Raw genomic sequence first — 23,884 nt, 5'->3', positions numbered from 1 at the left:
TTCAACGTATCCAGAATCGTGCATTACGTTGGGTGTTGGGAGTGAGGTGGGACGACTTTGCCACCAGTGAATCTCTCCACCTCACGACAAACACACCAGCTTTGAACGTATACTGGAAGACGCTTAGTGACAAACAACTTGACAGACTTGAAGCGTATCATGACTACTGGACTACATACTTAGCAGATACTCTCAGACGTCCTTACAATGATGTAAATCTTTTTCAATCGTTATATGATCCGGCACCTCCACCACAATACAAATAAATTACCTGACTTTTGCTTAAATATTCAAATAACTTAAAAGTGCCATTGCCGTAGAGCTGTGTCTTTGTGCGTTTTTCGGGCTGAAGTGCTTGCGATGTGCGTTTGCATCGCCTTTGCTGTAAAGTGTCCCTGAACCGTATCCAGTCATTGCAAGTTGATGTGTTTCCAGCAAGTTGCAGTCAGCACCCGCAGAGTCCCTGTTGTCTTTATGTCGTCTTCGTTATTGTTTATCCAGGCTTAGCAGTTGGGTCTAGTCCTGACTCTTCTCTCTTCGACTCAAGACATTCCTCTCACCGTCTATTCTTCGCACTGTCCCCACTTGCCCCTTGCCCCTCGTGGGTCCTTACCTGTGAGTCCTTGATTGATTGATTGATTGTTAGTGTGACTTTGTCAATGGTCCAAGTCGAACCGAAACGTCATCGTAAGCTTCTCTCTTTTATGTGCGGGTTATTTGTGTACAGTTACACAAATTGTCATACATAAGTAATATGTCTAAATTACCTAGGATAACCCAAGAAAATCAGTGCTAAACCCGTGTGGGTCATACAACGCCTGGGGAAATGGAAGGCATTCAGGCTTGATTCAAGGAATTTGAGCATTCGCCTAGTTCCTAAGATCAAGAGCCTCGACTCACCAGCATCAAGGGGGGCTGTGGTCTAACTTCTTGTGTTTTTAAGGGTCATTGACAGCTTCCACTATATCGAGCCCTGCTTAAGATAAGAATTGTTGAGATGTTTAACCAGGGGATGAATTGGCCACCCAGGATAACCAAAGACAGTCAGTGGTCATCAAGAACTGTCTTATTTCCACACTGCCCAAAGCTGGGCAATGAAAAATGAGGAAACATGAGTTTTCTTCGGAAATAGAAACAGAAACAACATGTTCCCTGTCAGGTAAGGTGGACCCCTTATCGAAACCCCAGCAGAGCAGGACACTTAAGGGCCCAAGATTGTTCAAGTGCCTCCTGTCTACATAAGGAGCATTACCATTAGACCCCCCTGGCTGTCTTCAAGAGGGAGCTAGACAGACAGTACCTGACCAGCTGGACTGGTTTGTATGTTGGTTTGCATGAAGCCAACAGTAACAGCCTGGTTGATCAGGCTCTGATCCACCGCAAGGCCTGGTCATGGACCGGGCCAGGGGTGTTGAGCCTTGGAACACCCTTCAGGTAATGCTCAGGTGAGAGAGAAAGTACTGTCACCACACTTCCTTGTTTGCTTGGTTGTGTGATTGTTTAGTTGTTGCTTTGTTTGGTTTGTCTGCTTAGTCTCTTTACTTGTTTATTGTTTATTTGCTTTTTTGTTGTGGTTTGGTTGTTTGCTTTGTTATTTGGTTGTTACTCTTTGGCTGTTGTTGGCAGCAGCTGTACAGCATTTAGGTTCAATTCAAAGATGCCCTCAAGGGAGATCATTTGATGCTGGTGAGAAGTTCTTGATACAAGGAATTGGACTGAACTCAGTTGCCTTTCATTCCCCAAGTACTGTAAAATCCCTATGGGTGTAGCACTTTGCTCTAAATCTAATAATCAATCCAGGGAAAGGAAGGGCAGGTTCAATTCCATAGAGGACCCCAATGGAAATAAGTCACCCTGTCTGACTTTTTTGGGTTATCCTAGGTTCTCTACACATATTGTGCTATGTATGACAATCTATGTAACTGTATTTGTGTATACCTGAATAAACTTACTTACTTAGCTGCCCTTCCCTCGAGAGGCTTTGAGGGGACAGAACCCCAGGCCTGGCTAGCTGTGCTACAGGAGATATTAACAGGAAGCAAACCAGGTCTAGCAGCTGGCACAAAGAATCAACCCACATGCCATTTATGTTTTTTCCTGTAGATGAGCTTACACAGCTACATTGCCCCTTCTGTCACATCCTCCTGTAGCAATGCGCCACTCAATACTGATCCATCCATTACGGGACACCAGGCTGAGGAGAGAATCACCACCTTCAAGGAGCTTGCATAACCCTTCAAGGAGGCTCCAGGTTATAGAATGATGTACATTGACAGTCTACCTGAAGACCTCTCAGCCAGACTGCCATTATCAACTTCTATCAGGGGGATGACAGTCACTAGAATCATTGGTAAATGGAGCATCATAAGGCTTAAGCATGTAAAGTAAATCCAGTTGGATAGATTCCCCTACTGACTTAAACCAGAAAAAATTTAATGGATAAATGTAAGGTAGTCCTACTAGGGCCTTAGTGAAATGGCAACATGGTTAAGCTATTGCTAGGGAGTCCACAATCTCTATGCCAGTATAGCATAAAAGCTGAGGTGAGTGAAAATTTAACTGCGTGCTTCCACGCTTATTATATGCCTCTATTCTGGCATCTTTCACTCTGCCTACCTTCTGACTGTCAGGTACATAGAGTACAGTGTATTTTATTTACCAGATACACCTGCCAATTTATCCAGATACACTTGCCAAATTATCAATTACTGCATATAAATTAGATTCCAGTGAGGCACCATATCAGTGGATGGAATTACAGGATATAATGGAATAGGATGGAATTACAGGATATAATGTATTACCTGGAGTTTACCTGGAGAGAGTTCCGGGGGTCAACGCCCCTGCGGCCCGGTCTGTGACCAGGCCTCCTGTATACAGGAATTGAAGATATTATTTTGGAAAACTTAGTCCAATACTGCACCTTAAGTAGTACATGCCAAGAACTCAAAAAGGATCATTTTCTATTAAATTAAAACATGTCCTTGAATATATACTTGATGTTTGTAACACAAACAAGATATGAAATATTAAAAGCCAGTTTATTCTGAATAAAATACAAATTAATCATGGAAGGATTTCCAGTTGTATATGGAGATCCTCTTCACATAAGGTTTTGATGCACTAATGTTCCTTCACGAGTCAAGAATGTAATGATGGTGCCTTCTATGGGTTCTGAACTGCGCAACATCAGTTTCTTCATCCCCATCTTGAAGTCATGCTTGAGGTCTCTGTCTACACCACGTGTGGATATTGTCCTTTGTTGTCTGTAATAAAATTAATGCAGAATAACTATTTGCTATCTCCATGGGAAAGTAGAACAGAATTCTTCCTCCGTAAGCCATACGTTTCGTAAGAGGTGACTAAAATGCCAGGAGCAAGGGGCTAGTAACCCCTTTTCCTGTTTACATTACTAAATTAAAAAAAAGAGAAACTTTCGTTTTTCTTTTTAGATCACCCTGCCTCGGTGAGATATGGCCAGTTTAATGAAAAAAAAAAAAATATTTGTTTTCACAAAGCTCTCTCATCAGATATAATAACATTAAAATTTAGAATTTTTTTATTTCAACAGTGACATTAATGGTGAGTATATTATTTGTAATGTATGATCTATATGAGATAAATTCAATTAACCTAGTCTCTCACATTTTCTTCAGTGTATATAATGTTATGTTTAATCACTTTTCACTACACCTATTTTGTGTCATTATTCCAAATGCTCTGTGCCTTCTAACATATATACTCCTACACCTCTACCTTACTTAAAATATATATGGTTAATGGCTATTTAAAATAATTTTTGTACTGGTAAATTTTTAATGAAAATAAAATCTAAAGAAAGATAATGTGAAAGTTTTTTGATATGCACTAGCATAAGAAAATAGCAAGTAAAATGAAAAGGATGGCTGAAGTGGGTATTATCATCCTTAATTTATCAAGAACAACTTGTTATTCTTAACCCTTAAACTGTCCAAACGTAGATCTATGTTCACGAGTGTAGCGCTCCGAACGTAGATCTACTTTTTTTTGTTTTACCTAAGAAAAAATGTAAAACTGAACATAGATCTATGTTCGGAGCGCTACATGCATGAACACAGATCTATGCTTGGACAGTTTTGGGTTAAAAAGCAAATCTGAACATGGGCAGTGTTCAACCTAGAATTAGGTCTAGATAAAAGAATTTGTCTCCATGGGAGAGGTGGAAAACATTTCTTCCTCTGTAAGCCAAGCGTGTTGTAAAAGACGACTAAAATACCGGGAATAAGGGGCTAATAACCCCTTCTCCTGTATAAATTACTATATTTAAGAAGAAAAACTTCTGTTTTTCTTTGAAGGTCACCTGCCTCAGTGGGATATGGCTGATTCGTTGAAAAAAAAAAAGTGCGAGTTTGTCTCGTGTAACAACTGACTAACCTCTTGAATGAAGAAATACTGAAGGATTCATGAACAAACTGAAGATTATATTTAGAAACATAACAGCAAGAGCAGCAGCTCTTGGGAACCAATAGCAGTTGCTACTGGTTCTTGGGAATAAAAGCCATATAAATATCTATAGAAAAAAAAATTCAACATTGTAATGAAAAGGAGAAGGCTAGAGAAACAAAAGTTAATTAAGGTGTGTATCTAATAATGTTAACTGACCAAAGTTACTGACCCAGTTTTCTGAAAAAATAATAATTTAATGAGTGCTATTAGGTAATCACGTACAGTGGACCCTCCCCTTTTCGTCAATCTCTGTTATCACCGATTTCAGTTTTCGCCAACTTTTTTCGTCAAAATATTGCCTCCGTTTTTGTCGATTTCCTCCATTTTTGTTGATGGTACAGAACCTGTCCAGTGCCCAGTGCGCACACAAAGCCGCCTCCCGCACACATTCTCAGGCAGTGTCATGTTGTTTCTCGATGAGTGAACATATCCTACGAGGTCATACGAAACATTTCGTAATAATCCATTGTTTTTGCCACTTGTTTATTGTGTGTGTCTGCTAAATAAGCCACCATGGGCCCAAAGAAAGCTTCTAGTGCCAGCTCTTTGGTAAAGAATGTTAGAAACACGATAGAATTCAAGCAAAAGTTGGTAGAAAAATACGAAAGTGGTGGTGGTAGAGGGTGGTAGCAATGGTGGTAGAGGATGGTAGTGATGGTGGTAGAGGGTGGTAGTGGTTGTAATGGCAGCAGAGGTTGGTAGTGATGGTGGTAGAGGGCAGTAGTGATTGTGATGGTGGTAGAAGGTGGTAGTGGTTGTCATGGTGGTAGAGGGTGGTAGTGATGGTGGTAGAGGGTGGTAGTGGTTGTGATGGTGGTAGAGTGTTACCTAGAGTTTACCTGGAGAGGGTTTCGGGGGTCAACGCCCCTGCAGCCCGGTCTGAGACCAGGCCTCATGGTGGATCAGGGTCTGATCAACCAGGTTGTTACTGCTGGCCACATGCAAGCTGACATATGAACCACAGCCTGGTTGGTCAAATACTGACTTTAGATGCCTGTCCAGAGCCTTCTTGAAGACAGCCTAGGGTCTATTGTATGCTGGGAGGCAATTGAACAGTCTTGGGCCCCGGACACTTATTGTGTTGTCTCTCAGTGTACTCGTGGTGCCCCCTGCTTTTCATCAGGGGAATGTTGCATCTCCTGCCAAGTCTCTTGCTTTCATAGGGAGTGATTTTTGTGTGCAGGTATGGTACCAATCCCTCCAGGACCTTCCAAATGTATATTATCATATATCTCTCTTGCCTGCGTTCAAGGGAATACAGATCAAGGACCTTCAACCGTTCCCAGTAGTTTAGGTGCCTTATCGTACTTATGTGTGCAGTGAAAGTTCTTTGTACACTCTCCAGGTCTGCAATGTTGCCAGCCTTGAAGGGAGCCATTTGTGTACAGCAGGGTGGTAGTGATGGTGGTAGAGGGTGGTAGTAATGGAGATTTGTGCAATGTGGAGTAGGATGGAAAGATTGGTTGAGGAACATCACCCTAACAAAGCTGTTGCAAGCTGTGTTGGCAACATGTACAATAACAATGTCTTGTCCCATTTTAGGGAAATTTTAAAGAGATGCCAGAAACAGAGCTCTCTGGACAGATATTTAGTACCACAGGTGTGCAGTGACTCTCAAGCTGGTCCTGGTGGCATTAAAAAACAAAGAAAGGAAGTGACTCCAGATAAGGATTTAGTACCAAGAGTCCTTATGGAGGGGGATTCCCCTTCCAAAGAATAACCTCTCTTCCCTCTCCCCTCCTCCCTGTCTTCCATACACCAAGAGTCTTCAATAAAGGTAAGTGTCATGTTGAATGTTCATTCTTTTCTGCATGCAAATCTATACTTAATCTAAAAAAAAATTTTTTTTTGTTAATACTTTTGGGTGTCTAGAACAGATTAATTGGATTTACATTACTTCTTATGCCGATTTCAGTTTTCGCCGATCTCTTTGGAACAGATTAATGACGAAAACCGAGGGTCCACTGTATGCAAAAATGAATTCTGATCTGAGAGATGTTTTGAGAACTTTTTGTTTTTGTTAATAAAATTCCATATCTGGAGAGGGTTTCAGGGGGTCAATGCCCTGGTCATTTACAGTAAGGCCCTGCTTTACGGCGTTCCGCTAATACGGCGATGTCAAATTATGACCAAAATTTGCTATACGGCAAGCGGTCTTTTAAATACGGTGCCCCCCCCACCTGGTTTGTTTACATTTTCCATGACCACATCTATTATGTCAGGAAACTTTCCAAAATTTCAAGTGTTTTAAAGTTACTGCATATTTTATATGTACTCTGATAATTATACTTATGTGTACCTGTACCTAAATATACTTACACACTGTGCTGGTGTGCAGGTACACATTAAAATCGCTAAGTCTCTCTCTACTCATGACGCCAATACAGTGGACCCCCCGGTTAACGATATTTTTTCACTCCAGAAGTATGTTCAGGTGCCAGTAGTGACCGAATTTGTTCCCATAAGGAATATTGTGAAGTAGATTAGTCCATTTCAGACCCCCAAACATACACGTACAAACGCACTTACATAAATACACTTACATAATTGGTCGCATTCGGAGGTGATCGTTATGCGGGGGTCCGCTGTACTACGTAATAATAATCACTCTTGGGCACACTAAATATCTTATTTTACATCAATATAGGCATTTTCATTAATCCATCTATGATATTTTCCTCAAAATTATATATGAAACTCATTACATAGCATATAAACATGATACATACACTCAGAATGAAAATTGATGTAAATATGAGATTTGTTTACAAAGCAGCTGTGTAGGTAGTGTCGGAAGAATTACATTATCTCTAGTCAAACACTGGGGGGTAACTGTAGAAAAATATTCTTTTCGTATGCCTTTACTCTATGTATAGCAATTCACGACCCTTGTGGGTTTAGTGCTTTTTATAATAAATAATAATAATAATTATTATTATTATTAATAATAATAATATTAATAATAATATTATTAATATTAATAATAATAATAATAATAATATTATTATTATTACAGTGGACCCCCGCATAACGATGGCATCACATAGCGATTATTTCGCATACCGCTTACTTTAATTGCAAAAATTTTGCCTCACATACCGCTTAAAAACCCGCTTACCGATTTTCGTCCGAGACGCGTCCAATGTGCGGCCTGAGCCACGCTCACATGTTCCGCCGGTGGCATTGTTTACCAGCCAGCCTCCGCGGTAACATCCAAGCATACAATCGGAATATTTCGTATTATTACAGTGTTTTCGGTGCTTTTTCTGGAAAATAAGTGACCATGGGCCCCAAGAAAGCTTCTAGTGCCAACCCTACAGCAATACCTGGAGAGAGAGATAAGGGTGAGAATTACAATAGAGATGAAGAAAAAGATCATTGATAAGTATGAAAGTGGAGTGCATGTCTTCGAGCTGGCCAGGTTGTATAATAAACCCCAATCAACCATCGCTACTATTGGTGGTACAGCTGCTGCTGCTGCTGCACTGTCAGCTGCTGCTGCTGCTGCACTGTCAGCTGCTGCTGCTGCTGTAGCACCGTTGTTGGTGTGGCTTATTGAGAATACCAAGAAACAATTAACCCCAGAGGATTTGCCACCCAGGATAACCCAAAAAAGTCAGTGTCATCGAAGACTGTCTAACTTATTTCCATTGGGGTCCTTAATCTTGTTTCCCAGGATGCAACCCACACAAGTCGACTAACACCCAGGTGAACAGGGAAAAATGCCTGGAACTAGTGCTCATATTGGTGAATTTAAAGCCATCAAAGGTTGGTTTGAGAGATTTAAGAATCGTAGTGGCATACACAGTGTGATAAGGCCTGTTCTGGAAGAAAATGCCAAACAGGACCTACAGTACTCAGGAGGAAAAGGCACTCCCAGGACACAGTGTCTCATCAGTCATTGCTGCATCTTCAATAAAGGTAAGTGTCATTTATTCTTCATTTAGTAGACTAGTACATGCACAATATATACTGTGCATGTACTACTCTACTATTGTGCATGTATCCTTCTCTTTGTGTGTGGGAAAATGTATATTTCATGTGGTAAAAATTTTTTTTTCATACTTTTGGGTGTCTTGCACGGATTAATTTTATTTCCATTATTTCTTCGTAGTAGGTTGGTAGACAGCAACCACCCAGGGAAGTACTACCGTCCTGCCAGATGACTGTGAAACAAAAACCTGTAACTGTTTTGCATGATGGTAGGATTGCTGGTTTCTTTTTCTGTCTCATAAACACGCTAAGATAACAGGGATATCTTGCTACTCCTACTTACACTTTGGTCACACTTCATAGACACGCACATGCATATATATATATATACATACATCTAGGTTTTTCTCCTTTTTCTAAATAGCTCTTGTTCTTTTTATTTCTTCTATTGTCCATGGGGAAGTGGAAAAGAATCTTTCCTCCGTAAGCCATGCGTGTCGTATGAGGCGACTAAAATGCCGGGAGCAATGGGCTAGTAACCCCTTCTCCTGTATACAATTACTAAAAAAGAGAAGAAGAAAAACTTTATAAAACTGGGTTGCTTAAATGTGCGTGGATGTAGTGCGGATGACAAGAAACAGATGATTGCTGATGTTATGAATGAAAAGAAGTTGGATGTCCTGGCCCTAAGCGAAACAAAGCTGAAGGGGGTAGGAGAGTTTCAGTGGGGGGAAATAAATGGGATTAAATCTGGAGTATCTGAGAGAGTTAGAGCAAAGGAAGGGGTAGCAGTAATGTTAAATGATCAGTTATGGAAGGAGAAAAGAGAATATGAATGTGTAAATTCAAGAATTATGTGGATTAAAGTAAAGGTTGGATGCGAGAAGTGGGTCATAATAAGCGTGTATGCACCTGGAGAAGAGAGGAATGCAGAGGAGAGAGAGAGATTTTGGGAGATGTTAAGTGAATGTATAGGAGCCTTTGAACCAAGTGAGAGAGTAATTGTGGTAGGGGACTTGAATGCTAAAGTAGGAGAAACTTTTAGAGAGGGTGTGGTAGGTAAGTTTGGGGTGCCAGGTGTAAATGATAATGGGAGCCCTTTGATTGAACTTTGTATAGAAAGGGGTTTAGTTATAGGTAATACATATTTTAAGAAAAAGAGGATAAATAAGTATACACGATATGATGTAGGGCGAAATGACAGTAGTTTGTTGGATTATGTATTGGTAGATAAAAGACTGTTGAGTAGACTTCAGGATGTACATGTTTATAGAGGGGCCACAGATATATCAGATCACTTTCTAGTTGTAGCTACACTGAGAGTAAAAGGTAGATGGGATACAAGGAGAATAGAAGCATCAGGGAAGAGAGAGGTAAAGGTTTATAAACTAAAAGAGGAGGCAGTTAGGGTAAGATATAAACAGCTATTGGAGGATAGATGGGCTAATGAGAGCATAGGCAATGGGGTCGAAGAGGTATGGGGTAGGTTTAAAAATGTAGTGTTAGAGTGTTCAGCAGAAGTTTGTGGTTACAGGAAAGTGGGTGCAGGAGGGAAGAGGAGCGATTGGTGGAATGATGATGTAAAGAGAGTAGTAAGGGAGAAAAAGTTAGCATATGAGAAGTTTTTACAAAGTAGAAGTGATGCAAGGAGGGAAGAGTATATGGAGAAAAAGAGAGAAGTTAAGAGAGTGGTGAAGCAATGTAAAAAGAGAGCAAATGAGAGAGTGGGTGAGATGTTATCAACAAATTTTGTTGAAAATAAGAAAAAGTTTTGGAGTGAGATTAACAAGTTAAGAAAGCCTAGAGAACAAATGGATTTGTCAGTTAAAAATAGGAGAGGAGAGTTATTAAATGGAGAGTTAGAGGTATTGGGAAGATGGAAGGAATATTTTGAGGAATTGTTAAATGTTGATGAAGATAGGGAAGCTGTGATTTCGTGTATAGGGCAAGGAGGAATAACATCTTGTAGGAGTGAGGAAGAGTCAGTTGTGAGTGTGGGGGAAGTTCGTGAGGCAGTAGGTAAAATGAAAGGGGGTAAGGCAGCCGGGATTGATGGGATAAAGATAGAAATGTTAAAAGCAGGTGGGGATATAGTTTTGGAGTGGTTGGTGCAATTATTTAATAAATGTATGGAAGAGGGTAAGGTACCTAGGGATTGGCAGAGAGCATGCATAGTTCCTTTGTATAAAGGCAAAGGGGATAAAAGAGAGTGCAAAAATTATAGGGGGATAAGTCTGTTGAGTGTACCTGGTAAAGTGTATGGTAGAGTTATAATTGAAAGAATTAAGAGTAAGACGGAGAATAGGATAGCAGATGAACAAGGAGGCTTTAGGAAAGGTAGGGGGTGTGTGGACCAGGTGTTTACAGTGAAACATATAAGTGAACAGTATTTAGATAAGGCTAAAGAGGTCTTTGTGGCATTTATGGATTTGGAAAAGGCGTATGACAGGGTGGATAGGGGGGCAATGTGGCAGATGTTGCAAGTGTATGGTGTAGGAGGTAGGTTACTGAAAGCAGTGAAGAGTTTTTACGAGGATAGTGAGGCTCAAGTTAGAGTATGTAGGAAAGAGGGGAATTTTTTCCCAGTAAAAGTAGGCCTTAGACAAGGATGTGTGATGTCACCGTGGTTGTTTAATATATTTATAGATGGGGTTGTAAGAGAAGTAAATGCGAGGGTCTTGGCAAGAGGCGTGGAGTTAAAAGATAAAGAATCACACACAAAGTGGGAGTTGTCACAGCTGCTCTTTGCTGATGACACTGTGCTCTTGGGAGATTCTGAAGAGAAGTTGCAGAGATTGGTGGATGAATTTGGTAGGGTGTGCAAAAGAAGAAAATTAAAGGTGAATACAGGAAAGAGTAAGGTTATGAGGATAACAAAAAGATTAGGTGATGAAAGATTGAATATCAGATTGGAGGGAGAGAGTATGGAGGAGGTGAACGTATTCAGATATTTGGGAGTGGACGTGTCAGCGGATGGGTCTATGAAAGATGAGGTGAATCATAGAATTGATGAGGGAAAAAGAGTGAGTGGTGCACTTAGGAGTCTGTGGAGACAAAGAACTTTGTCCTTGGAGGCAAAGAGGGGAATGTATGAGAGTATAGTTTTACCAACGCTCTTATATGGGTGTGAAGCGTGGGTGATGAATGTTGCAGCGAGGAGAAGGCTGGAGGCAGTGGAGATGTCATGTCTGAGGGCAATGTGTGGTGTGAATATAATGCAGAGAATTCGTAGTTTGGAAGTTAGGAGGAGGTGCGGGATTACCAAAACTGTTGTCCAGAGGGCTGAGGAAGGGTTATTGAGGTGGTTCGGACATGTAGAGAGAATGGAGCGAAACAGAATGACTTCAAGAGTGTATCAGTCTGTAGTGGAAGGAAGGCGGGGTAGGGGTCGGCCTAGGAAGGGTTGGAGGGAGGGGGTAAAGGAGGTTTTGTGTGCGAGGGGCTTGGACTTCCAGCAGGCATGCGTGAGCGTGTTTGATAGGAGTGAATGGAGACAAATGGTTTTTAATACTTGACGTGCTGTTGGAGTGTGAGCAAAGTAACATTTATGAAGGGATTCAGGGAAACCGGCAGGCCGGACTTGAGTCCTGGAGATGGGAAGTACAGTGCCTGCACTCTGAAGGAGGGGTGTTAATGTTGCAGTTTAAAAACTGTAGTGTAAAGCACCCTTCTGGCAAGACAGTGATGGAGTGAATGATGGTGAAAGTTTTTCTTTTTCGGGCCACCCTGCCTTGGTGGGAATCGGCCGGTGTGATAATAAAAAATAAAAAAAAAAAAATATTTCTTATGGGGAAAATTCATTCACATAACGATTATTTCGCATAACAATTATCCCTCTTGCACGGATTAAAATCGTTAACCGGGGGTCCACTGTATTATTATTATTAACCCTTTCAGGGTCCGTCCCGTAGATCTACGGCTTTACGGTGAGTGTCCAAACCGTAGATCTACGCCATGAGCTCAGCTCACTCTGATAAACTGTGAGTGGTACATTTGGGCCTAGATATGAGAGAATACATCTATGTGGTATGTGTGCACCACATAAAACAGATCCTGCAGCACACTGTGTATAATGAGAGAAAAAAACTGAAATCATGATTTTTCGATTAAAACAGCAACTTTGCAGTGTTTTTCGTATGTTTTTTATAGTTGTATTTGCGATTTCTTGGTCTCATTTGATAGAATGGAAGACATATTACAGAAATAGAGATGATTTTGATTGGTTTTAGCACTGGAAATGGCTTGAAACTGAGCTCAAAGTAGCGGAAATGTTAAATTTTTGCCGATATTCAAGAGTAAACAAACGACCTCACACATCTAATACACGTCAGCTGGTGGGTCTAATATACATTCACAAATATGGTGATGATATTTATACAATTATTACAGTATTGCATAACAGTAAATCTTCTATTTTTTGGTGTGAATAAAAATTCATTATGTGAATAAAAAATCAAAATGGAATTTATTTGTAAAGCCTCAAAACATAACTAATGAACAGAGGAAATGTTAGTTTAGTGCCAGGAATGCCTACATTGTTTATTCTGGACCCTATTTTGAAATTGGAATATTTTGAACTTTGTGTTAAATTGGCCAAATTAACAATTTCTGATCACTTTATTTTGTAGTTGAAACAGTTGACTTGGCGATTTCTTGTGCTCAATCGATAGAATAGAAGTAATACTAGTGAAATAGCTAAGAATTTGGTTGATTGGAATAATGTAATTGGCCTAAAATAGGAGTCAAAGTCGGCAAAATCGCCGATTCGTAAATATCGCTGACACATCAAAATTCGCGAGAGCATAATTTCGTCAATTTTCCACCAAATTTCGTACTTTTTGTTTTATTACCTTCACAAAAAGATTCTCTACGATTTCATAAGAAAAAATAAAAATTTTTTTTTTTTGAAAACTCTTGGACACTGGTGCGTGACTCCAGATTTGGGCCTTGGACCCTGAAAGGGTTAATATTATTATCTTCATTCCATCGACACCATGCCTAACCCTTCTAGGGTAGGGTAGGTGCCTGAGCTGGAGCTTGCAGCTCACAAGACTGTCATTCCCATTAGTCCCCTTGGGGCAGGGATGGCAGACCAGAGAGGCCTAGCTTGTGACTAGGGCTGGGGACAGTTGGTCTCAAAGATGAGGAGGTACTTGTGCCTCTTCCCATGGGAGACTTAGGTCTCAGACACTCCCTAAAGAGGGAGCCAAGGCCGGGCTACCACTTGGAAAAGGCCCGGGCCGGGAGAATACAGGCAAATCTTTAATAATAATAATATCTTCATTCACTCTAAAAATGGTGTGTTGCTGTTTGTTTATTCTGAACTAACTTGTACAACTTGTACACAATGTAAGAGTATTTGTATTGTGAGGTAATTATTATTAAAATAAAAAAATATTGAGGTAAATGTTTTACAAACTCTTACAAATGGATGTGAATGAACTAAAAGTAGACACACATTAATACGCATTTATTTCGCCTGACCAAGTGATCGTCCACTACCTGTTCAGTTTGTGTTCTTACATTGTCTCAATTCTGTATCTCGTTCTCTCTCTCGTTTACTCTTTCGTTAACTAGTTGGCTCTCATTGACGATGGCGTCTAAGGTTAGCTGTAATAAAAAGAGAAGTCGTAAGCCTCTTGCTTTAAATGCCAAGTTTGAGGATGATGGTGTGCCATTCTGATTTTATTCAATAAACACCCTGCCACTCGCCTCTTACACATTAATATTAATATTTTAAGGTAAGTAATAAGTGTACTCTGTGTGTATCTTACCTTTTATTGTGTTTTTAATGCCTATTTCTATTGCTAACTTAATAAAAGTTAGTGTAAACTTGTTGTCTGGCATTTATTGCATATTTTATATGTTATGATAATAATACTTGTGGAGCCGGGTGGAGGGACAACATTACGTTTTCTCTGTTCAGCCATCAGAGAAAACGTGTATAAATTTGCGTTTGGCCCAGCCACTCCCCCACTCCGCTTTTGTTTACAATGTTCGGCATGAATTATTCATTACTTCTACCTTCATTTATGATGGCATCTAGAGGTAGTTGTTAGAAATGATTAAATTCAGTGAACAAGGCATGTCGATGTTAATAATATGGCTCTGGGCCACAGTGTAGGTAGCCGGTAGGTGTAGCCCAGGCTACACCTACCGGCTACCTACACTGACTTTATACAAATAAATACTACTCACCTCTCTTCCTATATTAAGACTACACATATTTTAAGGTAAATAATGAGTGTATTGTATGTGCATTTTACCTCTCTGGGATGTTTTAAATATCGTATATTAAGTATGAGACGGGGAGCCAGTGCTACCTACACCTGGGCTACCTGCACCTGACTTCCTACAAATAAGTACTACTCACCTCTCTCCCTACATTAAGATTACAAATACTTTAAGATAAGTAATGAATTTACTGTGGCTGTATTTTACTTTGTGTGTTTTTAATGCCTAGTTCTATTACTAACTTAATATAATTTAGTGTAAACTTGTTGTCTGGCATTTACTGTATATGCATTTATAAATGAAAAAAAATGGAGTTCTGCCTTCCGGGGATGTCTGCTTTCCAGCAACAGCCTGGAACCTAACCCGTCGTATAAGTGGGGCCCTACTGTATATTCTTGTGCAGAAATATTCACCATATGGCTAGGAGTTTCACATTACAATAATTACTGTAAGCGTTTGATGAGGTCTGTTTCATTTTCATCATAGTACACCCTACAGAACTTGTTAACTTACTTGGTGTTGTGGTTTATAGGAATGATGTCCATCTGTAAATTTCCACCCTCTTTAGTAGCCAGGAACATAAACTCCTCCAAGATATCAGGTGTGGTAATGTAGTTGTAAAACAGAGGGTAAGAAAAGCCACCTTGCTTCCTAATAATTTGCAGAATTTCTTCAAATGTGCTCATGTATTTTGGCCACTCATACTGTAAACACATAATCCAACATTAGAAGATGCAATGCAAATCTAATACTGTATATACTAGAGTGGTGTAATAGAGATTACTATTTAAATACAGTAAAGCAAAGGGTCAGCAGAAATACTAGTGTATGCATATGAATATCAGAAAATCAAGAAAGATAATGAAATAAGAGGTTGCTCAAGTGTTAATGCATATTTATATACACGTGTTTAAATACTCTTATTTTATAATTTTTTAAAGTACTTTTACCTGTAGAAGTGTAATCAGATGACCAATGCATAAGTCATCCATGTGCCTGTCAACAATTATGCGTTGTCTGAGAGCATGTATGAGAAGAGTGGTGGCAAACTGTAGGCACTGTGGCCGTGTGAGTGCCAACACGTGAAGGTGGCGGCGATTGGAAGCAGCTGACACACACAAATCCCCAGCTAATCCACCAACACCAACCCAGCCAGGAAGCTGACCCACAACTTCCAACACTGCTTCAGCTGCTCCCTGTCCAAGAAAATGCAGGTAAAGAGGGTTGGTAGGTTGGTAGACAGCAACCACCCAGGGAAGTACTACCGTCCTGCCAGATGACTGTGAAACAAAAACCTGTAACTGTTTTGCATGATGGTAGGATTGCTGGTTTCTTTTTCTGTCTCATAAACACGCTAAGATAACAGGGATATCTTGCTACTCCTACTTACACTTTGGTCACACTTCACAGACACGCACATGCATATATATATATACATACATCTAGGTTTTTCTCCTTTTTCTAAATAGCTCTTGTTCTTTTTTATTTCTTCTATTGTCCATGGGGAAGTGGAAAAGAATCTTTCCTCCGTAAGCCATGCGTGTCGTATGAGGCGACTAAAATGCCGGGAGCAATGGGCTAGTAACCCCTTCTCCTGTATACAATTACTAAAAAAGAGAAGAAGAAAAACTTTATAAAACTGGGTTGCTTAAATGTGCGTGGATGTAGTGCGGATGACAAGAAACAGATGATTGCTGATGTTATGAATGAAAAGAAGTTGGATGTCCTGGCCCTAAGCGAAACAAAGCTGAAGGGGGTAGGAGAGTTTCAGTGGGGGGAAATAAATGGGATTAAATCTGGAGTATCTGAGAGAGTTAGAGCAAAGGAAGGGGTAGCAGTAATGTTAAATGATCAGTTATGGAAGGAGAAAAGAGAATATGAATGTGTAAATTCAAGAATTATGTGGATTAAAGTAAAGGTTGGATGCGAGAAGTGGGTCATAATAAGCGTGTATGCACCTGGAGAAGAGAGGAATGCAGAGGAGAGAGAGAGATTTTGGGAGATGTTAAGTGAATGTATAGGAGCCTTTGAACCAAGTGAGAGAGTAATTGTGGTAGGGGACTTGAATGCTAAAGTAGGAGAAACTTTTAGAGAGGGTGTGGTAGGTAAGTTTGGGGTGCCAGGTGTAAATGATAATGGGAGCCCTTTGATTGAACTTTGTATAGAAAGGGGTTTAGTTATAGGTAATACATATTTTAAGAAAAAGAGGATAAATAAGTATACACGATATGATGTAGGGCGAAATGACAGTAGTTTGTTGGATTATGTATTGGTAGATAAAAGACTGTTGAGTAGACTTCAGGATGTACATGTTTATAGAGGGGCCACAGATATATCAGATCACTTTCTAGTTGTAGCTACACTGAGAGTAAAAGGTAGATGGGATACAAGGAGAATAGAAGCATCAGGGAAGAGAGAGGTGAAGGTTTATAAACTAAAAGAGGAGGCAGTTAGGGTAAGATATAAACAGCTATTGGAGGATAGATGGGCTAATGAGAGCATAGGCAATGGGGTCGAAGAGGTATGGGTTAGGTTTAAAAATGTAGTGTTAGAGTGTTCAGCAGAAGTTTGTGGTTACAGGAAAGTGGGTGCAGGAGGGAAGAGGAGCGATTGGTGGAATGATGATGTAAAGAGAGTAGTAAGGGAGAAAAAGTTAGCATATGAGAAGTTTTTACAAAGTAGAAGTGATGCAAGGAGGGAAGAGTATATGGAGAAAAAGAGAGAAGTTAAGAGAGTGGTGAAGCAATGTAAAAAGAGAGCAAATGAGAGAGTGGGTGAGATGTTATCAACAAATTTTGTTGAAAATAAGAAAAAGTTTTGGAGTGAGATTAACAAGTTAAGAAAGCCTAGAGAACAAATGGATTTGTCAGTTAAAAATAGGAGAGGAGAGTTATTAAATGGAGAGGTAGAGGTATTGGGAAGATGGAAGGAATATTTTGAGGAATTGTTAAATGTTGATGAAGATAGGGAAGCTGTGATTTTCGTGTATAGGGCAAGGAGGAATAACATCTTGTAGGAGTGAGGAAGAGCCAGTTGTGAGTGTGGGGGAAGTTCGTGAGGCAGTAGGTAAAATGAAAGGGGGTAAGGCAGCCGGGATTGATGGGATAAAGATAGAAATGTTAAAAGCAGGTGGGGATATAGTTTTGGAGTGGTTGGTGCAATTATTTAATAAATGTATGGAAGAGGGTAAGGTACCTAGGGATTGGCAGAGAGCATGCATAGTTCCTTTGTATAAAGGCAAAGGGGATAAAAGAGAGTGCAAAAATTATAGGGGGATAAGTCTGTTGAGTGTACCTGGTAAAGTGTATGGTAGAGTTATAATTGAAAGAATTAAGAGTAAGACGGAGAATAGGATAGCAGATGAACAAGGAGGCTTTAGGAAAGGTAGGGGGTGTGTGGACCAGGTGTTTACAGTGAAACATATAAGTGAACAGTATTTAGATAAGGCTAAAGAGGTCTTTGTGGCATTTATGGATTTGGAAAAGGCGTATGACAGGGTGGATAGGGGGGCAATGTGGCAGATGTTGCAAGTGTATGGTGTAGGAGGTAGGTTACTGAAAGCAGTGAAGAGTTTTTACGAGGATAGTGAGGCTCAAGTTAGAGTATGTAGGAAAGAGGGAAATTTTTTCCCAGTAAAAGTAGGCCTTAGACAAGGATGTGTGATGTCACCGTGGTTGTTTAATATATTTATAGATGGGGTTGTAAGAGAAGTAAATGCGAGGGTCTTGGCAAGAGGCGTGGAGTTAAAAGATAAAGAATCACACACAAAGTGGGAGTTGTCACAGCTGCTCTTTGCCGATGACACTGTGCTCTTGGGAGATTCTGAAGAGAAGTTGCAGAGATTGGTGGATGAATTTGGTAGGGTGTGCAAAAGAAGAAAATTAAAGGTGAATACAGGAAAGAGTAAGGTTATGAGGATAACAAAAAGATTAGGTGATGAAAGATTGAATATCAGATTGGAGGGAGAGAGTATGGAGGAGGTGAACGTATTCAGATATTTGGGAGTGGACGTGTCAGCGGATGGGTCTATGAAAGATGAGGTGAATCATAGAATTGATGAGGGAAAAAGAGTGAGTGGTGCACTTAGGAGTCTGTGGAGACAAAGAACTTTGTCCTTGGAGGCAAAGAGGGGAATGTATGAGAGTATAGTTTTACCAACGCTCTTATATGGGTGTGAAGCGTGGGTGATGAATGTTGCAGCGAGGAGAAGGCTGGAGGCAGTGGAGATGTCATGTCTGAGGGCAATGTGTGGTGTGAATATAATGCAGAGAATTCGTAGTTTGGAAGTTAGGAGGAGGTGCGGGATTACCAAAACTGTTGTCCAGAGGGCTGAGGAAGGGTTGTTGAGGTGGTTCGGACATGTAGAGAGAATGGAGCGAAACAGAATGACTTCAAGAGTGTATCAGTCTGTAGTGGAAGGAAGGCGGGGTAGGGGTCGGCCTAGGAAGGGTTGGAGGGAGGGGGTAAAGGAGGTTTTGTGTGCGAGGGGCTTGGACTTCCAGCAGGCATGCGTGAGCGTGTTTGATAGGAGTGAATGGAGACAAATGGTTTTTAATACTTGACGTGCTGTTGGAGTGTGAGCAAAGTAACATTTATGAAGGGATTCAGGGAAACCGGCAGGCCGGACTTGAGTCCTGGAGATGGGAAGTACAGTGCCTGCACTCTGAAGGAGGGGTGTTAATGTTGCAGTTTAAAAACTGTAGTGTAAAGCACCCTTCTGGCAAGACAGTGATGGAGTGAATGATGGTGAAAGTTTTTCTTTTTCGGGCCACCCTGCCTTGGTGGGAATCGGCCGGTGTGATAAAAAAAAAAAAAAAAAAAAAATAAAAAAATAAATTTTATAACAGAAAGGATCCAAAATATGAAAATTTTGATAGAAAACTGAACACCCAATTAGCTCACTGATGTCAGGAAGCATTTCTTCAAAGTACCGTATGAGCAGTAAAGAAGTGGAAAAAGCTAAATAATGACATAGAAGATGCTGATTACATGCAGGGGTTCAAAAGTAAATATGAACAATGCTAAGTAATCATAATTCATGTTGGTCAATCAAAAGTTTATTGGCTGAGCCCAAGAGCTGGAACAAAAACCTACCTACAAGCAAATTAAGACAGATAATTGTTCACATGATTACACCTTTACTAAAACACTATAGTCAATTTTTCTATGGACAACCACTCAAAAAATCTAAGGTTGCGTGCAAAACAGCCATAATATTTACTAACCGATAAATTATTTAGAGCATAGAGGACAGAGGCTAATTTGAGGTTGGTGCTGATAAAAGTCGTTGGGAGCTGATGCACAGGATGGCCAAGTGTGTGTCGCAACTCCAGGGCTGCTTCTGCTAGCCTTCCTTGATATATCAGGACATCCACAGTGAACACTCGCAGCCACCACCAACGATCAGTACCAAGACTCTCCAACAACCTCACAAATTCTGCCAAAAAGTTGACATTTAATCTTGCTGTGATAAACTAAAAAAAAGAGAGAAGTGCGAGACATACTGTATACAGGTGGGCCCTGCTTTACAACACTTTGCTTAATGGCATTTTGCTAATGCAGCAATTTTCAATTATACCCATTCTTCATTTATTCAGACTTCCTACAATAAATATAGTCACCACTTTAAGTTAAGGACAAAAATATTTTAAGATAAGTAATGTGTTATACATTGCCACACCCATCTGGGTTTTCTTCTATTTTCTTAATAGTTCCTGTTCTTTTTATTTCCTCTTATCTCCAAGGGAAAGTGAAAAAGTATTGTTTTTCTGTAAGCCATGCATGTTGTAAGACAACTAAAATACCAGGAGCAAGGGGCTAGTAACCTTCTTCTCCTGCATAAACAACTAAATTTGAAAAGAAGAACCAAAGAAAAACGAAAGTTTTTCTTTGGTTTTTCTTTATAGGCTACCCTGCCTCAGTGGGATACAAGCAGTTCATTAAAAAAAATTAATGTATATATTGTATATGCATTTTTTAGGCCTAGCTCTATTGCTCACTAAATATATGATAGTATTTTCACCTTACAGCAGTAAATTGGAATCCTACCTTCTGTATAAGCGGGGCTCACCTGTATATACAATTAATAATGATATCAGAATGCACATCTAACCCACAAACTGAAAACAGAAACCAAAAAATATTTCTGTCCATCCTGGACCAAAATCAAGTCTGTCCAAGTTTAGGTTAAGGATGAACCAAAATGTCTTGTAATTTTCATTTCTAATTTGTGGATTACTTAATTTTTTCACCCATTACATTAAGCCTTGTTCATGATAATGATGCAGGATGGAGCAAAAACATCATCTAAGGTTTTCTCTACTAATTGTGGGCTAAATGTAAAGAAAAGAACTTTTCCTTTCTTCCCAATTAGAACATTTTCATTCCCATGGAATGGCATTACCCAAAAAAACTTGAAAAACATTAGATGATGCTAATACAACTGATCATTAATACTGTATTTAGAACATGCTGAGGAAAGAAGCTTGTTTTATAATGTAACATTTCTGTTAAAGAAAATAAATATTAATAATTAACACAAATGTCAGACTGCATACACATACACACAACCTAGCATGGGCCATACAATAAAAGCAATAACACAAACATTTCATGCTTGTACTAATCTTTCTTTCAACGCACCAGCCGTAAACCACTGAGGTGGGGTGGCCCAAAAGGAAAAACAAATGTTTCTCCTTTTACATTTAGTAATATATACAGGAGAAGGGGTTACTAGCCCCTTCCTCCTGGCATTTTAGTCGCCTCTTACAACCCGCATGGCTCATGGAGGAAGAATTCTGTTCCACTTTCCCATGGAGGTAAGAGGAAATAAACAAGAACAAGAACTAGAAAGAAAATAGAAGAAAACCCAGAGGGGTGTGTATATATATGTTTGTATATGTATGTGTAGTGTGACCTAAGTATAAGTAGAAGTAGCAAGACGTACCTGAAATCTTGCATGTTTATGAGACAGTCAAAAGACACTAGCAATCCTACCATCATGTAAAACAATTACAAGCTTCCGTTTTACACTCACTTGGCAGGACGGTAGTACCTCCCTGGGTGGTTGCTGTCTACCATCCTACTACCTATACTTGTACTAATACCTGCTAATAAAAATTATGGTGTCAAACAGATAAAATTTACTGTATTTTACTTTATTACAAGTGTTTCAGAAGAGTGTATGGTAATGAGAGACCAAATAACTTACCTGCACGTAACTGCTCATAGGAGTTAAGAAGGTCCCAGCATTTGATGGCAGTGGTAAGTGCCTGTGAAAGTCCACCAGCTGCAATGCCCCCTGGTGCAGTGACCGACAGTCCCACCACTGGCCCACTGACTGGTGTAACAGCCTGTCCCACAGGAGTAGGGCGACTAACAGTTATAATAGGAATAGTAGGATCTTCATCCAAGGAAGAGCGGGAACGTTTAGGAGGTACTATGACAGACTCCTCACGTTCACACTCTGGAAAGATGAATGCTTCCACTAAAGTTAGGGGTGTACTTGTTGATGCATTGTTTTCTGTTGAAGAAAGAAATAGGAAAAAATAGTATAACAGTTAAGTATGTTAATTTCTGAAAATATAGTAGTATTATCTACATGTTAGAGCACTTTCCACCACTTCAGTATTATTTCAATTATGGAAGCATAATCTAGGCTACAAAAGTATCCTCTCTATTTAACAGTACAGAATCCTCACTACACAAAACCAATTTCCTTTCCCTAAGACAAGGTAGAGGTTAAGTAGTGGAAAGAGCTGCACTACACAACCTCTACATTGTTAATTAAGACACATAAGCAACAATTAGGCATCTTTATTCCAAAACATTTTGCCTACACAGTAGGCTTCTTCAGTCAAATACAGAAAGCAGGCAGGAGCAGTAGAGATGTGAAGATGTAATCAGTCCATCACCCTTGAAGATGTAGATTTGAGGTTGTCAGTCCCTCAGCCTGGAGAAGAATTCTGTTTCATAATCTGAAACAATATGGACTGATTACATCTTCACATCTCTACTGCTCCTGCCTGCTTTTTGTACTTGACTGAAGAAGCCTACTGTGTAGGCAGAACGTTTCGGAATAAAGATGCCTAATTATTGCCTATGTGTCTTACTTAACAACTTGTCGGTATTGTATACCAGTTTGATATTCAACCTCTACATTCTCTAAGAATATGCCCTAAGATGTCCAGCTACACCTTCCATCCACCCAAATTTTTTTAAGACACTGGCTATTTCATATCAATATAGGGTGATCCAAGGAAGTGAACATATTCACTACCACTTATATAATAGCTGTCCTTGCCAAAAACACATGGGCATCACAGTTCAGATAACTATCTGAACTAAAATTTCAACATCCATCTCCAGAATTCAAGTGTAACAAACTGGTTTTCCTGAATTCCTTCAATAAGATTAATATTTTCTTAATCAGTGAAAGTGTTTTCTTTGTCAGGTCACCCTACCTCACCCTACCCTCACTCACTCACACTCTCTCTCTCACTCACACTCTCTCTCTCTCTCACACTCTCTCTCTCACACTCTCTCTCTCTCTCACACTCTCTCTCTCTCTCTCACTCTCTCTCTCACTCTCTCTCTCTCTCTCTCTCTCACTCTCTCTCTCACACTCACTCTCTCACACTCTCTCACACTCTCTCTCTCACTCACTCTCTCTCTCTCTCTCTCTCTCTCTCTCTCTCACACTCTCTCTCTCACACTCTCTCTCTCTCTCACACACTCTCTCTCTCTCTCTCTCTCTCTCTCTCTCTCTCTCTCTCTCTCTCTCTCTCTCTCTCTCTCTCTCTCATATATATATATATATAAAAGATAAAGAATCACACATAAAGTGGGAGTTGTCACAGTTGCTCTTTGCTGATGACACTGTGCTCTTGGGAGATTCTGAAGAGAAGTTGCAGAGATTGGTGGATGAATTTGGTAGGGTGTACAAAAGAAGAAAATTAAAAGTGAATACAGGAAAGAGTAAGGTTATGAGGATAACAAAAATATTAGGTGATGAAAGATTGGATATCACATTGGAGGGAGAGAGTATGGAGGAGGTGAATGTATTCAGATATTATTTGGGAGTGGACGTGTCAGCGGATGGGTCTATGAAGGATGAGGTGAATCAGAGTGACTTCAAGAGTGTATCAGTCTGTAGTGGAAGGAAGGCGGGGTAGGGGTCGGCCTAGGAAAGGTTGGAGGGAGGGGGTAAAGGAGGTTTTGTGTGCGAGGGGCT

General features: G+C 40.0%; 1 protein-coding gene across 8 annotated transcripts in view; it reads right to left on the bottom strand.

Annotated features, from left to right (window-relative positions):
• Window positions 1-3,022: 3,022 nt before the first annotated feature.
• The window catches only part of IntS10 (integrator complex subunit 10), a 96,505-nt gene continuing 75,643 nt past the window's right edge, over window positions 3,023-23,884 (bottom strand). For all 8 annotated transcript variants that reach the window (XM_070095748.1, XM_070095751.1, XM_070095753.1 and 5 more), the window contains 5 exons: window positions 21,863-22,174; window positions 19,878-20,089; window positions 15,603-15,848; window positions 15,166-15,356; window positions 3,023-3,266 (listed from right to left, as the gene is read on the bottom strand). In XM_070095748.1, coding sequence (XP_069951849.1) covers window positions 3,104-3,266; window positions 15,166-15,356; window positions 15,603-15,848; window positions 19,878-20,089; window positions 21,863-22,174 — 1,124 coding nt within the window. In that variant the 3' untranslated portion in view covers window positions 3,023-3,103. The remainder of the gene's footprint in view (window positions 3,267-15,165; window positions 15,357-15,602; window positions 15,849-19,877; window positions 20,090-21,862; window positions 22,175-23,884) is intronic.

This window comes from Cherax quadricarinatus, chromosome 51 (genome assembly GCF_038502225.1).
Source record: "Cherax quadricarinatus isolate ZL_2023a chromosome 51, ASM3850222v1, whole genome shotgun sequence".
NCBI classification, from domain to species: Eukaryota; Metazoa; Arthropoda; class Malacostraca; order Decapoda; family Parastacidae; genus Cherax; species Cherax quadricarinatus.
Note: the sequence above shows the minus strand (reverse complement) of the source record. Positions and strands in the feature narration are given on the sequence as shown.